Source organism: Raphanus sativus, chromosome 8 (assembly GCF_000801105.2).
Source record: "Raphanus sativus cultivar WK10039 chromosome 8, ASM80110v3, whole genome shotgun sequence".
In the NCBI taxonomy this organism is placed as follows: Eukaryota; Viridiplantae; Streptophyta; class Magnoliopsida; order Brassicales; family Brassicaceae; genus Raphanus; species Raphanus sativus.
Window position 1 is genome coordinate 24,405,532 of NC_079518.1, and position 16,963 is coordinate 24,422,494.

A 16,963-nucleotide genomic window follows, 5' to 3' on the forward strand; every position below is an offset into this window, starting at 1 on the left:
AGGATACTCATGGGATTCCTCCCAAGTGAGCTTTGTTTTAAGTCTCTAGCTTGACTTTGCCTCCTTTGGATCAGGCGGGACTAGGTGCAGAGAGTGGAGTTGACACCCCATCTTCCTCAGGTGGTAGCTCATCAAAGTGATCATCAGCAGGAGGAGGATTCATCTCTTCAATGGTGAAGGCTTGTCCAAATTACAGTGGGGTTCCTCATCTTCTCCTTGATGTCAAAGTGGAGGATGTTCTCCTTGCCCAAATGGAGGTCAATCTTCCCTTCCTTCACATTCACAATAGCTCCTGCTGTAGCTAAGAATGGCCTTCCAAGAATCACAATGGGTCTTGAGCCTCCTCACCCATTTCAAGCACCACAAAATCTGTAGGTATCTCATACCTTCCAATCTTCACAGGGAGGTTCTCTAGGATGCCCACAGGGTACTTCACTGATCGATCAGCCAACACCAGAGAGAGTCTACACTTCTTGTATTGAGTGAAACCAAGCTTCTTTGCCACAGACAAAGGCATCAAGCTGACACTAGCTCCCAAATCGCAGAGACTTTCTCAAATACCATAGGTCCAAGAGCACAAGGAGTGTGAAGCATCCTGGATCCTCTAGCTTCTCTGGAGCATCATAGCCTCTGAATGATGGCATTGCACTCATGACTCAGAACCATCATGCCCTCCATCTCCTTCTTCTTAGCAGCTACAACATCTTTCAGGAGTTTGCTGTATTGAGGAATCAGCATGAAAGCATCAATGATGGGCATTGTAACCTGAGCTTCACTCATCTGCTTCTCAAACAAAGCCTTGTACTTCTGTAGCAGCTGCTTTTTGAATCTACCAGGGAATGGAAGCTTTGGTTCATAGGAGGGGGGACATGAGAGCTCTCACTTGCTGGAACAGCAGATTCACCATCTTTTGTTGTTTTCTTCTCTTCTCCAACCTTTCCTTTACCCTTGGCTTTCACAATCTTCTCCAAGATCTCAGCATCTGTCTTCTCATCAACAATGACCACTTCATCATCTAGGTTAATGGCACCTCCTCACCTTGTTTCTCAGCATCCTTGGTGAGGGTTATAGGAGTCAACTGCTTACCACTCCTAAGTGTGACAGCTTTTGCTTCCTTGGGGTTTTGATCTGACTTTCCAGGTAGAGATCCTTGCTGGCGGTTCTGGTGGGAGCTCATGGAAGCAAACTGATTCTCCAAATTCTTGACAGAAGAAGCAAGGTGGGAGAATTTTTTGTTGAGCTCATTGTAGCTCCCATCAATCTTGGAGTGAAGGTTCTTCAGCTCATAGCCACATGCTTCTCACTTCTAGTCTGAGACTCCAAGATCTGTTTCAGTAAGGCATCAGTGCTGCTCTGTTGAGGGGCAGAGGAGCTAGGAGAGGAGTTTTGCTGAGGCTGATAGTTGCTCTGCTGGTTGTTTCGAGGCTGATAACCACTCTGCTGGTTGTTTGAATAGGGCTTCTGTTGGTAGTTGTTGTACTGAAAGTTAGGTTCCTTCTTGTACCAGCTACCATTACTGTTGATGAAACACAATTCTTCTTGCCCTTCCAAACCCTCAACCTCATTGACAGTAGGAGGTATCTCCTGGCTTGGGTTGCCAACAAAGTTCACCTGCGCTTGTGTGGCCTTATCAGCAATGAGTTTGTCAATCTTCTCCTGAAGAGCCTTTATCTCATTCCTTGTTTGATTGTCCTCACCTCTGCTGCTTCTGTCATGGTCTCCACTGTAGACTGCATCACTCTTAACCATGTTTTCAACCAGAGCCTCTGCCTCTTCCTCAGTTCTCCCCAAAAAGAACCCATTGCTAGCTGTATCCAGTCTGGCTCTGTACTTAGGAAGAGCACCTCTGTAGAATGTGCTCAGCAAGCTCTCCTTAGAGAATCCATGGTGTGGGCACTGAGCTTGGTAACCATTGAATCTCTCCCAAGCTTCACTGAATCCTTCCAAGTTCTTCTGTTGGAAGCTGGAGATCTCATTCCTCAACTTAGCAGTTCTTGAAGTAGAGAAGAATTTCTCCAAGAAGGCCCTTTTGCAGTCTTCCCAAGTGGTGATGGAGTCACTTGGTAGAGACTTCTCCCACTGACGTGCCTTATCCCCCAAAGAGAAAGGGAATAGCTTGAGCTTTAAGGCATCCTCTGACACACCATTAGTCTTTGACATACCACAGTAGCTGTCAAACTTATCCAAGTGATCAAATGGGTCCTCCACAGCTAGACCATGATACTTGTTGTTCTCTATGCAGTTTAGCAGTCCTGACTTGATCTCAAAGTTGTTAGCAGCCACAGCTGGTGCTCGAATTCCAAGTCTAGGACCATGGATGTTGGGGCGGTCATAAGTGCCAATGGGGCGAGCTGGTCGCTGTTGAGGTCCATTGGGGTTCTGAGGATTTTGTTGTTCTTCCATTGCAGCTTCCAGTGGCTGCAGTTGAGCCTGTTGCTCTTCTTGTCTTCTCTTTCTAGTACACTCTCTCTCTAAAGCTCTGATGTCTGTGGCTCTTGGAACAAGGTTTGATGTACCCTTGCTCCTCAAGTTCATACACCTGAAAATCACAAAGAGTGAAGAAGAGAATCAGTAACTTACAAAAATAAAAATGACTTAGTCTCAAGCAAATGACTAAATCTCAATGTTCAAATCAAACTCAGAATTTGGCAACGGCGCCAATTTGATGTTAGGAGTTTTGAGGCTCCTAAGTCAAATGATAGTATAGTGGAAGTAAGTTGTCGAACCATTCTGAGGGATTCAAATGCAGTGAGAATGCAAGTATTTGCCTAATCTAAGTGCAATCAGTGATTTGATGATTTCTATACTAATGATTAAAGCTAAAGCAAAGCAATAAAAATGATACTTTTAATCTATTGGAAAGGAGAACTCATGGGTTTAGGGATTTAGACCTTGGGTGATCAAGTTTCGAACTAAGGATGACAAATAAAACAATCAAACTATTAACCTTAAGCCTAGACACAATTCTAAGCAAGCTCTATGTCTAGATGAATGCTCATTTGCTAACATGTCTCAAACATCAAATGTCTTTGGTTGAATAACATGCAAGCAATCATTACTAACAAGTCTATTAGCTATCTTAGCATCTTTAACAACAAATCTCTTTGGCAAAGTACACTAAAAGCCTAGGAGAGTTGACTCAGGCATTTCATCAAACACCTTTTGGGTGGGAAATGCCTAGAGATCACCCTTTTGAGTGGCCTACTCAAATGATGCATTATGAATACTCTACTAGCAAGGAACAAGAATGATCTACACTAAAACATCCTAGAACTAGCCTAATCACCCTTGATCTCCCTAACCCATGAATTCAAAAGGTGATTACTCACTAATCCCCATGATTCCTCTTAAACCCATGATGGATTTCAGATGAATCATATAGAGAAATAGAAGAGAAATCACAAGAACAATCACAAATCAAGCCAAAAAGAAATCTTTTTCTTAAGAGAGTTTGTGTTCTTCAATAGATCAAAGATTATCTGCCAAAAGGTGGCTACAACATACTTAAACATTAGGTTTTTCAGAGTAAAAACGTGCATAAGAAATTGCAAAAAGGTCCTTGAAAAATCATAAAATCGTGTAGCAAAAGGGGCTGGAGCGACCTTGGGGGGTCGCTCTGAGAGGTCGCTCCAGACTCCATTTTTGTGTCTCCGGGCGATGAAAATGCGAGCTACTTAGGTGGGTCGCTCTGGTTGGTCGCTCTGGTTGGGAGCTACCTTAGGGGGTCGCTCCAGAAGGTCACTCTGCGGTTCTCGACCAGGATGGATATGCCTCTAGTAAATTGATCATAACTCCTTCATTACATCTCCAAATGACTTGAAACCACTTCCATTAGAAAGCTAACTCAATTTCCTGTGTCTCCACAAAATCTTAGCAACAGAAGATTTCTCTAAGGCCTCCATCCATGCTCATCTTTCACCCCCTTTTTGATCACTTTGCTTCCAAATGTCTCTAAGAACTCCATGTGGTGTTCCAATACCTGATAGAGACATATGTATGCCAAATGCAACCTAAACATGTCTAAATCCTAATCTATATGATGCAAATGCTTATGAATGAATGGTTAAAACAATGCAAATATGCAAGACATCATTCGTGTGTGAGTGGAGTCGCGATCTGCAAAACAAACGAGTGTCGAGAGAGTTAGTAATCGAGAGAGTGTGAGATCGTTCGGTGTTAGTCTAGATCGGATTCTTCTACAAGTGGTATCAGAGCTACGGCAGAGAAGATCTAGCAAATCCAAGACGATCGGAAGCAAGACGGTACCGATATAGAACCTGCCTGTTCTATAGGATATGGAGTCAGCGAAGTTCAGATCCGATCATCACGATCGACTCTGAAAGGGAAGTTACAGTCCAATCTCAAAGATTCTCGAACTCTTTTATTCCCCTTGGTGCTTGGGGTTGTTTGCTGTTGATTTGCGTTTTGATTATCTGCAGGTAATCAAAAGCAGATAATCAAAAGCGGGGAGATCTTGAGAACCGACGATGGATCCAACACGAGGAAAGTTCGAGATAGAGAAGTTCGATGGAAAGGGAGATTTTGGACTTTGGAAGTTCAAGATGCTGGCTCAACTGGAGATTCAAGGTCTAGTGTCAGTTCTACAGGAAGGAGAATCCTCAGAAACTGACAAAGGCAAACAAGAGGAAGACACAGAGGCAAAGAAAGATCTGCGTAAAGCAGAGAAGGATCTTAGGGTGCAGAGCTTGTTCAGCACATGCCTCAGTGATGTCATCCTAAGGAAGATCATGAACGAGACAACCGCTCTTGGAATGTGGAGGGCGTTGGAGAGGGACTACCAGACAAAGTCCTTACCAAATAGGATCTACCTAAAGAAGAAATTCTCTTGCTTCAAGATGGAAAAGAGAAACCTATGGAGGAGAACTTCGATCAATTCTTGAAGCTCGTCGCTGATCTAGCGAGTATCAAGATTGAGATCTCAGACGAAGATCTGGGCTGCCACCAGCCTATGAACAGTTGGTTCACACGTTACAGTATGGGACTGGGAAGGACACGCTTACTGTAAATGAAGTGATGATGTCAGCTTACTCGAAAGAGGTGGAGCTAAAGCAGAAGGAAATCAGTACTAGAGGAAAGCAATCAGAGGGGCTCTATACAGATTCACGAGGAAGATCCACAACCAGGAGTGACTCAGGAAACAACAGAAATGGAAACAAACATTACAACCACAGAGGAAGGTCAAAGTCAAAAGGAAAAAGCAACGAGAAGCAAGACAAGACGTGTTGGGTGTGTGGCAGTGACAGTCACTGGAAGAGAGACTGTCCAGAAAGGAGGAACGCACCTAACTCATCCAAGCCTGGGAACTCAGCAAATGTCGCGTCAAAACTGCCAGGACCTGTCACTTTGACGGCCAGTTTAGTAGCATCCAACGATGAAGAATGGGTGATGGATTCTGGGTGCACGTTTCACATCACTCCAAAGAAAGATCTACTATCAAACTTGGTGGAGTTTGAGGGAAGCAAAGTGATGATGGGCAACAACAGGCACTGTACAGTCAGAGGCATTGGAGATATAACAATCGAAAATGAGGATGGCTCTACAGTCACGTTGAGCAGAGTTCGATACATGCCAGAAATGGGGAGAAACCTAATCTCCTATGGGCAACTGGAACAGTCAGGCTGCAACTACTCAGGAAAAGGCTATCAGGTGGTATTCTACAAGGAAAGGAAGAAAGTTCTAACGGGAAAGTACTCGAATGGACTTTACTACCTTCAAGGCACAGTCATAAAACCAGAAGCAAATTCAGCAAAAGGGAACGTCAACAGCACGAAGAGGTGGCACACGAGGCTAGCTCACATGAACATTCGCTCAATGGAAACACTAGTCAGGAAGGGGTACCTGAAGAAAGAAGAAGTAGCTGAGCTGGGGTTCTGTGAAGGATGCGCGATGGGAAAAGCACACAAACAAAGGTTCCCAAAGGCGCAACACACAACGAAAGGAATTCTCGACTACGTTCACTCAGACCTCTGGGGGTCACCTAACACAGTGACAAGCTTATCAGGGGCTAAATACTTCCTAACCTTTACTGATGATTATTCAAAGAAAGTTTGGATTTATTTCTTGAAAGCTTAGACTGAAGTGTTTGATCATTTTGCAGAATGGAAACTACTTGTGGAAAACCAGACTGGAAAGAGACTGAAATGCCTAAGGACTGACAACGGCCTAGAGTTTTGCAACCTAAAGATGGATCAGCTGTGCAAGGAATCAGGAGTGAAGAGACACAAGACCTGTCCTTACACTCCACGACAGAACGGAGTCTCAGAGAGGATGAACCGCACTATCATGGACAAAGTCAGGTCGATGTTAAACGAGTCAGGACTTGACGAGAGCTACTGGGCAGAAGCTGTGTCTACTGCGGTGTACGTGATCAACCGGTCTCCTAATGCGTCTCTACAGTTCGAGATACCAGAAGAGAAGTGGTCAGGGCGTCACATTGACTACAGCTACCTGAAGAGCTTTGGGTGCATAGCCTACGTGCATCAAGTGAAAGAGAAAACTAACTCCAGGGCTGCTAAGGGAGTGTTTCTAGGCTATGCACAGGACACAAAAGGATATAGAGTTTGGTTGATTGATGATGAAAAGGTTGTTATCAGCAAAGACGTGGTGTTCAACGAAGATCAACTATTCAAAGACCTGGAGAAGCAAAAGGGGAACACAGAAGACGTCAAAGGAAGCGTCACCAAGAAAAAGGTCATGTTTAAGAGTGTATTGGAAGATGTTTGTGAAGGGGAGAGTTCAAGTTCAGGTGGAGCTATTGTGCAAGATCAGGCGCAAGTTCAGCAAGGCACGGTAGAAGTTGAAACAGATTCAGACACAGATTCTGAAGATTCAGGAGCTCAGAAGGAAGATTTGAGAGACTATGTTCTGGCTAGAGACAGAGTAAGAAGGGTGATAAGGCCCCAATCAAAGTTTGAGGATGGTGACTTCGTTGCGTATGCTCTTGCGAGCTTGGAAGACATTGAGATCGAGGAACCGAAAAGCTATGCAGAGGCTATGAAGAGCAAAGAGAGGAAGCAATGGAATGGTGCAGCAGATGAAGAGTTTACGTCTCTAGAAAAGAATCACACATGGGACTACGTGAAGAGACCTAAGGGACATAAAGTGATAGGATGCAAGTGGCTGTTCAAGTTGAAGCCAGGAATCCCAGGAGAGGGTCAGCCACCAAGGTACAAAGGCAGAGTGGTGGCGAAGGGATATGCACAAATCGAGGGCATAGACTACAATGAAGTCTTTGCCCCGGTGGTCAAGCATGTGTCAATACGACTGCTTTTGTCATCAGTAGTATATCATGACATGGAGTTGGAACAGCTAGATGTGAAAACAACATTCGTACATGGAGTTCTAAAAAAGAGGGTCTACATGGAGCAACCAGAAGGATACGAGAAGAAAGGGAAGGAAGATCATGTGTGTTTGCTCAGGAAGTCTCTCTACGGCTTTAAGCAATCACCTAGGGAATGGAATCATCGATTCCATACGTTTATGGTGGAGCAGAAGTTCACAAGGAGCGAGTACGATCCTTGTGTATACTTGAAGGGCACAGGGATTGAGGATATTGTCTATCTATTGCTCTACGTAGACGATATGCTCATTGCGGCGAAGGAAATGAAGACAGTTCAGAAGCTAAAGGATCAGCTAAGTCAAGAGTTCGAGATGAAGGATCTCGGGCCAGCAAGAAGGATTCTAGGAATGGACATTCTAAGAGATAGATCAAAGGGGACATTGATTCTATCTCAGAGCGACTACTTACGGAAGGTTTTGAAAGTATTCGACATGGCAGATTGCAGAGCAGTTTCTACACCTATAGGTTCTCAGTTCCAGCTACAGAGTGTTCCTAAAGAAGAAGAAGAAGATCAAGCTAGGAAGATGGAGAAAATACCTTACTCCAGCGCAGTGGGCAGCTTGATGTACGCCATGGTGGGGTCAAGACCAGACCTGGCTTATGCTGTGGGTCTAGTGTGCAGATTCATGAGCAAACCTGGAACTGATCATTGGTTAGCTGTGAAGTGGGTGATGAGGTATCTGAAAGGAGCGTTAGGAGTAAACTTAACCTTTCGGAGAAACGAAGACTTCAGGATCAGAGGCTACTGCGACTCTGATTATGCGTCAGACTTGGACAAGAGCAGGTCAATCACTGGTTACGTGTTTACAGTTGGAGGAAACACGGTGAGCTGGAGGTCATCCCTGCAAAAGATGGTAGCTTTGTCAACAACGGAAGCAGAGTACATGGCTTTATCAGATTCAGTAAAAGAAGCGCTATGGCTAAAGGGTATCTGTGAAGAAATGAAGTTGGGCAATGATGTGGTGGAGGTTCACTGTGATTCACAAAGTGCTATCTACTTAGCTAAGAACTTTGTGTATCGGGAGAAGACGAAGCATATCAAGACTAAGTACAACTTCATTAGAGAGGTTATTGCAGATGGTGAGGTCAGAGTGGTGAAAATTCACACTTCTGTGAATCCAGCAGATATGCTAGCTAAGACTTTACCTGGAGAGAAGTTTGGCGGGTGCTTGGCAAAGCTAGGCGTCCTCGAAAGAGCTTGAAGAAGCTCTAGCCACAGTCGCTTTTGGATCTGAGAAGGCGACTGAAGAAGAGGGTGAGTCTCGGAAGTCAGAGGAGACGATGGTGCATCGCGCATCGAAGAAGAGAGTCCGAAGTGAGGACAAAAGGACTCGGTGGAAGACCAGGATCGGTAAGAAAGTTCAGGAATCAGGGGATCGTTCCGGCGACGAGGATCGACGATTCAGTCTGCTATCCAAGGTGGAGATTGTGAGTTTTGGAGAGCAACTGATCGACGGGCTTGACAGATTGGGCCGAAAATAACTTGTTTGGGCTTGGTACCTGATCAGTCAAAGCAGGAGCAGGAGTTAAGTGGGCCTCGGGAAAGCAGAAGCCCACGACAAGTTGAGCTGATCTACTAAAAGGGAGCTAGTTGCGAAGTAGAGGATTACACCTTATAACTTCCTAACGGCCTACCTTTCTTGTTCGGAGAGTCAACGGTGATTTCACCATTGTTGTAGATCGAGAGCTCTTGTATAACTCTGAGTATAGTGGATTCCAGGTACCGATCCTGAAGGAGATGTACCAAGTCGTTTGACGAGGGAACTCTAAAACTTCTTGTGTGTCGTTTTCTTTCGTTCTATTCTCTTCTCTTGTGCGTTCGTGTGTGAGTGGAGTCGCGATCTGCAAAACAAACGAGTGTCGAGAGAGTTAGTAATCGAGAGAGTGTGAGATCGTTCGGTGTTAGTCTAGATCGAATTCTTCTACAAAAAGTTTGTTTGTGTAAAATGAGTTGGTGATTTGGTTATAAAAATAATAAAAACCATTACATACGGTCGTGGGAGCTCTACTAATGTCAGTCCATTTCCTCCCCACCTATTCGTTTGGTGGATACCATGTAATTTATTAGGAGTTTTATTAGTCAATTAACGTTAGTTATGCAGACATGGTATGCAAACTGCGGTACTTTTTCATATTCATTCTCTTTCAAATCGTTTTATTGTTGTTGCTTATTTACATGTTACACCCTGAACATCAGGGATTTATATTTTACATCAAAGGACTCGTCACAACCAATCATCTATTTTTTAGAAAAAAAAGAAATAACATGGCATGATACTGAAATGCATATTATTAAAATGGACACAGTCCGTTTATAGATCATCTACAACTCTAAATTAAAATAAGTAAATGTCATTGTGAAAAGCATGGATCTTAAAAGCCCTTTTTCAAAAAAAAAAAAAGCATGGATCTTAGGTTATATGCGCATTAATAATTTATGAAAACAAATAGTTATAGCATAATAACCTTAATTATGCGAATGCACGTTTATGTGCAAGACAATATTTGGTTTCAGTAATTTTCTTTAATCAGAAGATATAGTTAAATTTGTTTTTCTATTTCTTTAGTTGTTCCCATTCAGCCAAGCCAAATGTCAGGCAGATACTGTTCTTTCTTCTCCGCTTCACTCAATTTAGTTTAAATAAATTAATACTTTTCAAAAATATATAATAAAAATACAAAACAAAATATACAGAAAGAAAACAGACAATAATACGGTCCAAGTCCATGGATCTTATCCCTCATCCCAAATTTATTTGATTTCGATATAATTGTCTAGGAATATTTGTCTTCATTCGATAACTTATTTATCTCAAAGGATGCAAAATCTTGTACTTGCCAACAATACATTTGTGCAGAAGCAAATTAAAACTCCAACACAGTTTACTGTCTGGATTTTTGTTCCTGTTATAATTATTTATCATGCATATTGTACGAACCAATCGCAAATGTTAATATGTATATGTAAATGTATCTGTTCATGCATATCTTGATTAGCTTCTAATTAGTCTACAATATTGTTTTTAAGCTGTTGTTTATATTATATACAAGGCAGTGGCTAGTTCTAGTTTTTTTTTGTCAACATACAGTGGCTAGTTCTAGACTTCTAGTTAATTGATAAAAATATAATTATATGTCAATATTGTCAAAGTCTAGACAAAAGTAACTTTTGAATTCTTAATTATGACCTCAAGATTGACCTATCAGAGAATTTACTGTTTAGTAAGAAAAACAGAAACTGTAAGAACTGAAAACAGGATAATAACTTCCTACGGCGACGTAAACAGTCAAAAAAGTTTTTCCATAAAAGACAAAACAGTCAAACTATTTTTTGGTCTTGTAATGATCTATTTTGGTTATATGATTACAGGCTTGATGTAACAGAAGTAAGTGGGAGCTGTCTCGGTGGGTCCCAGGTTCGTTCCCAGTCTTTCGCATTTTAGTTTGACCAAATTTATTGATATTATAAATAAAATACAACACACGATCGAAATTTATATTCATATACATATAGGAGATAATAATAAATTCGGTGGTTGTGGCTACTGAATACAAGTATGCAAATCTTGACCAGCTAAAAATACAAGGATACAATTAGTGATACAATCATCAATTATGAGTATAGACATCGATTATAACTTTTGTTAACAAGTGATTTGTATACGAAAACACATTAAAGACCTAACACAAAATTTTATTGGTGTGATTCTATTACTATTAAACAAAATGTAGATACCATTTAACATCTCAACTTATAAAACAAAAAAACCTACAGTGTGATGGCTGAAGATAGATCATAGATTAATGTACGACACACTTATGTTTTAAATAACGAGATTGTTATTTTTAGGATTCTTACACATTAATAAAAATTAAGAAATAAATAACAAATAACAACGGAATGGTAATATCATTTTTATTTAGCTAGTTACAAAATTTTCTTGATTTAACTCTTTTTTTTTGTAGAAACATTACATGATAACACTAAAAAAGTTTGTTGTCACAAATATAGACTATAAGAATCAAAATGACAAAAGTATTTCATTAAAAAAATAAATATAGAATTTTACCCATTGAATTAACTGACATAAATCTTAGGATTTAAGGGGTGAAGAATTGAGATTGAGGTTTAAAATTTTATAAAATGAATAATAAGTATTAAAATTTGAAAATAAAAAATTTTAAAATAGTTTCAAAAAGTATTTTCGAATTCAAAAAGAAAATTTCAAAAAAAGAATCATATTAAGTTCGAATTTAAAAACATATAATCTGAAACTATAAAACATATTTATTTGTATTTATATATCTAATATATAAGGGGTTTTTCTATTAAATGAAATATTTTGGTCATTTTTTTCCTAGGATCTTTTTTTGTGACATAAACTTGAAAAATTCTATTTTGGAGAATTGCCCAAAAAAGTTCAACACTTTTGTATTTTCTGAAATTTATTTTCATTGATTTATAAATCTTACTTAATATTTATTACATAAAAACGATATAAACATCAGTTATCATAACAAATTAACTTTGTTTACCAACTGGTATCAAAAAGGAATAATTATATTGTCTCCATATTTTATAGTTTATAACATTTTATAAAAACATTATGTTAGAAAAAAAAAACCATTTTATAAAAACAACTAATTTTATCAAAACCGAACAGAACATATAAAATATTTATAATTCAAAAAAAAAAATTATAATTCAAATTTACCAGATGAACTAACCAACAAAGTTATAAAAGCCACACGTGTGGCGCATACCCTGCGCAGATAAGGTCTCCTTCCTTCGTCTTCCTTCTCTCAAATTCCGAAAACACAAATCCTAAAAGCTCAGAAAAAAAACTTCCAAAAATGCCGGGGAATTTAGAACCGTTGGATCTCGGAATCCAAATACCTTACCATTTCAGATGCCCAATCTCATTGGAGCTTATGTCCGATCCAGTAACCGTCTCAACCGGTCAGACCTACGACCGCACAAGCATCGAGTCATGGATCGCCACCGGAAACACCAGTTGTCCCGTCACGCGCCTCCCTCTCTCCGACTTCACTCTCATCCCCAACCACACTCTCCGCCGCCTTATCCAAGAATGGTGCGTCGCCAACCGCTCCAACGGCGTCGAACGGATTCCCACGCCGAAGCAGCCGGCGGATCCGATATCCGTCCGGTCTCTCCTCAGCCAAGCTTCCGCAATTTCGGGAGCTCACGTCTCCCCCCGCTCACGCGCCGCCGCGATTCGCCGTCTGAGGGGACTGGCTAGGGACAGCGAGAAGAATCGCGTTTTGATCGCCGGTCATAACGCGCGGGAGATTCTCGTGAGGATTCTGTTCGCTGACGTGGACGCTGGAGTCGAAACGTCGTCGTTTTCGGAGGTAGTTTCCGAGTCGCTCGCTCTTTTGGTTATGTTTCATATGACGGAGGGAGAGTGCGAGTCTATCTCCTCGGATCCGGGTCGGGTCGGGTTTATGACCCGGTTACTGTTCGATTCCTCGATTGAGAACCGGGTCAACGCCGCGGCGTTGGTAGAGATGGTGTTGACCGGATCCAAATCTACGGATCTGAAAGTGATAATCTCCGGGTCGGGTTCGGTATTCGAAGGCGTGATGGATCTTTTAAGAAGTTCGGTTTCATCTCGGAGAGCTTTAAAGATTGGAATCAAAGCGCTCTTCGCTCTCTGCCTTGTGAAACAAACGCGCCACCTTGCGATCTCCGCCGGGGCTCCGGGGACTCTAATCGACCGTTTGGCGGCGGACTTCGATAGGTGCGACACGGAGAGGGGTTTAGCGACGGTGGAGCTTCTCTGCCGGATCCCGGAAGGATGCGCGGCGTTCAGAGAGCATGCTCTGACGGTGCCGCTTCTTGTGAAGACGATCTTGAGAGTGTCGGATAGAGCGACGGAGTATGCAGCGGGAGCGTTGCTGGCGTTATGCACGGCGGAGGAGAAGTGTAGAGACGAGGCTGCGGCGGCGGGATTGGTGATGCAGTTGCTGCTTTTGGTGCAGAGTGATTGTACGGAGAGAGCGAAGAGGAAAGCTCAGATGCTTTTGAAACTTCTCAGAGATTCTTGGCCGGACGAAACTGTTGTGAACTCCGACGAGTTCGGTCGTAGCGAAGTGGGGCCGTTTTGATTTTTTTTTTTTTAGTTTTCTTTCAAACAGAGTAATTTATTATTTTTGTTAGAGATTTAAAGTAGTCTTGATCATGTAATTAATTTTTAAAACAATTTTTTGTTTAACAAAAGTTCTTTTTCTTCTTAATTATCTGTCTTTGCAAGTTTTTTAAGTTGGAAAGGTTGTTGAAAAGCAAATGAAAGCTCTAGGACGACCAAAACGAAGTGGAAGTTATAAGTAATCTTTTTATATCCTAATCTTTTCTATGCGCGGGATTATCTATTTTAAAATATTTAATATTATAACAATTTGTATTTAAATTTTATAAAATGTGTTTTGTAATATTATTTAATAGTTATTTGCAAAAACATTATTTAACAGTTGTTTTATATGTTTTGATGATCAATATCTAAAAAATGTTAATTTTGTGAAAATAATAATCATTTTTTGCAAAATTTAAATCGAACCCAAAGTTCATATACGTAAACGTTTAATATAAAAAAAGAATTCAATCTATTGGGTTCAAATCATTAATCTGTGATAGATTTAATGAATCTAAAATATATATTTTTTATTGACTTGGTTTAAGTATTTCCAGATCTATTATATGAAATATATAAAATCAATTTGCCATAATTTTAAAAAATTGTAATGTGCACAATCAGGTTACATCAGAATATAGTTTGTTACCTAAAATTATTTTAAGAATTAAAAAATTGATTAAATAATAAAAATATCACATAACTTTAGGTATGTTTCTATTATGGGCGGTTTTTTTTTTCATAAGAAAAAACTTACTTTGATAAATGGCATGCCATTATAAATAACTTGGAAAATCAAGGACAAAATATTTTTTTTTGAATCACGTTTTCAAAGCACGAGATTTTTCCTTTTGTATTTTTTTTAACTTTTCAACACATGTCATTATTTGTAAATCATTTTTTACTATTTTACATTAACATGAATAAATTATGACGGGTTTAGTGTATATTGAAAGTATATTTTATTTGTATTAGGTTTAACTATTGTGACATATAAACGTAAGAGTGCATAACAATTTTTAAATTTAAAATATATATTTACAACTAAAATAATATTATCATATTTTTTTAGTCTAGCAATCATTAAAATTTTGATTGTCATATTGTTTGGTGTTTCTGATCAAAATAATAATGATACATTGGGATAGGATATATCTTTAAAATCATTTATAAATAGAACATATAATGGAAAGAAATAATAAGGCACATTAAAAATTTAATTAAATACAAAGTTGTATATAAAATAATATAAATATAAGTCATTATATAGCTACATATATCTATAAAAGTTTTAAAAATAAATACAATGGCCACTCTAAATACAAAGAAATAAACCTATTTGTTTGACGAAAGAAATAAACTCACATATAATATTTTTTTACCAAACACTTTGCATTACACATTTGTTTCCAACACAATTATTTTTGATAAAATATTTGTTTAATGGTGGGCTTTACATTCATGTTTATGTTGTTAAAAATTGACCCAAACTCATCGTTTACTCTCAAATCACAGTTTTACTGGCCAAGACCTATTTTCTGGCTGCATCAATATAGCCACGAAAACGTTTTTTTTTCCCCCTAAAAATCAAGATTTACAAAGACAGTGGTAATTTAAAAAAAAAATATCTTCCGTGGACTTAGTTTTGTATTCAAAGTAGAAATCGATGGGCCTTTAACTAATGCGTCGAATTTATGATTGGTTTAAAAATGGAAAAATGTGATTGGTCTAGAAATATATAGTAAGTAATTAAAAAATTCTAAAAAAACAGTGGCATTCCTTTGTAAATAATTTGAAAAATGAAGGGCAGAATCCTATTAGAGATTCTGCTTTAATAGTATAGATACTAAAACAAAGATGAAGTATATATGACTGCAACTCGATATCAAATCATAAGAATTCTGTTTGACAAAAAAAAATCATAAGAAAACTTTGAGTGATAAACTTTTAGGTTTGACACCTTGTTCGGATCCGCCGTCACAATGGTAAATCTGGAGACTTGATATATAATCTGATTCAGGTTTTAAGAAAAAAATATTATTTAAAATTTGATTAAATTTGTTAAAAAATCATTAAAACTTGAAATTTGGATACCAATTGAACCAATAAATAATCCGATATATAATCTGTTTTGACTTTAGTTGTTATATTTAAAACATTCTAATATATATTTATGAATGAATATTTAGATGAACAATAGAGATATTTCAGATGTTATGTTTTAACTTTGCAAAAGTTAACTATATCAAATTTTAGCCAAATTACATCTAGTTGTAAGTGTAGTAGATCAATATTTGAGGGATAAAAAAAAGAGAAATAGATTTGAGTATCAACGATTTATATATATCTATTACAATTTATGTTTACATAAAATATAATCTATTATTTATTTATTTAGTTTATTTTTTATTAACATGTTATTAGAATTTTTGATGTTTTACTTTTGATTTCTTTTAAATTTAAAACTTATATATCTAATTTCTAATTTGTTATAATTTGATATATATGTATATAGTTTTTTTTAATTCTGGATAATTATGCTATTACAAACTATGAGAATATTATAGACAATTTTACAGCCGACAATTCTACATGTCACTGACTGCATCACTTTACCTGAACCACCCTATCGGATCAATGCCTGACGGTACTCATTGCACCATATTGCAGAAACTCTTGTAAATTTTCTCTCTCTTAATTCGCATAATTTCGTCTTTACTGGAACTCGAAACCCAGACTTCCTGATATAAAACCATTAATGAACCCTTAGTCAAACTATTGGATTAACTATTGGATTAAGAGTGCTTCCATATATGTCTATTAAATCATGTATCATTCTCTCTATTTATATATATATAATACAATGTTTTGATATCAGATCAAATGAGAAACACTTAAAAACTTCAAAGGTTTCTCACACGCTCATCAATTTTCTTTTTGAAGAATTGAATTGTTTTTTTCCAATTGATTTTTTTTTTTTTGAAATTACATTTGATCTTTCTCTATTTTGTAATTATCAGAAAACAATTGTTTTTTAAACATGTCAAAGTTTCATCGACTAACTTGAGAAGTAAAACTGAAAAGAAAATATAAAAAATTGTTTGGTTTAAACTAAAAATACATATATAAATATATATATAGCTAAATATTATAAAAAGTAACTTAATTCCAGAGGATTTATGGTCCCCTTTTCTTAAGCATATAACATAGCCTTCGTTGCAATAAGAACTCAGAAGCATTACAAATGGAGAAACTTTAATGTACCCATTTTTATGGACACCTTTTCGATAGGAAGATTTACAGTCCAATATTACTTTCCCATCTACCATCGGTCCTCAGACAACGAAAAGTCCGTGGAAACACATATGTACAAACTTATTGCTTATGGGTCCAGGGTGTATATTCCTTGACATATAATTATAGCACACATTAAAACAAGGATACTTTAGAA

At 38.4% G+C, this 16,963-nt stretch overlaps 1 protein-coding gene and 1 non-coding gene across 2 annotated transcripts; both read left to right on the forward strand.

Moving 5' to 3' along the window:
• The first annotated feature begins 1,879 nt into the window (after positions 1-1,879).
• LOC130499336 (small nucleolar RNA R71) lies at positions 1,880-1,986 on the forward strand. Its single transcript, XR_008938215.1, has one exon. It is a non-coding gene; the product is annotated as a small nucleolar RNA R71 (small nucleolar RNA).
• A 10,213-nt stretch (positions 1,987-12,199) lies between these two features.
• Positions 12,200-13,618, forward strand: LOC130498511 (U-box domain-containing protein 26). Its single transcript, XM_056991935.1, has one exon. The coding sequence runs from the start codon at positions 12,215-12,217 to the stop codon at positions 13,487-13,489; it is 1,275 nt and encodes a 424-aa protein (XP_056847915.1). The 5' UTR covers positions 12,200-12,214; the 3' UTR covers positions 13,490-13,618.
• The last annotated feature ends 3,345 nt before the right edge of the window (positions 13,619-16,963 follow it).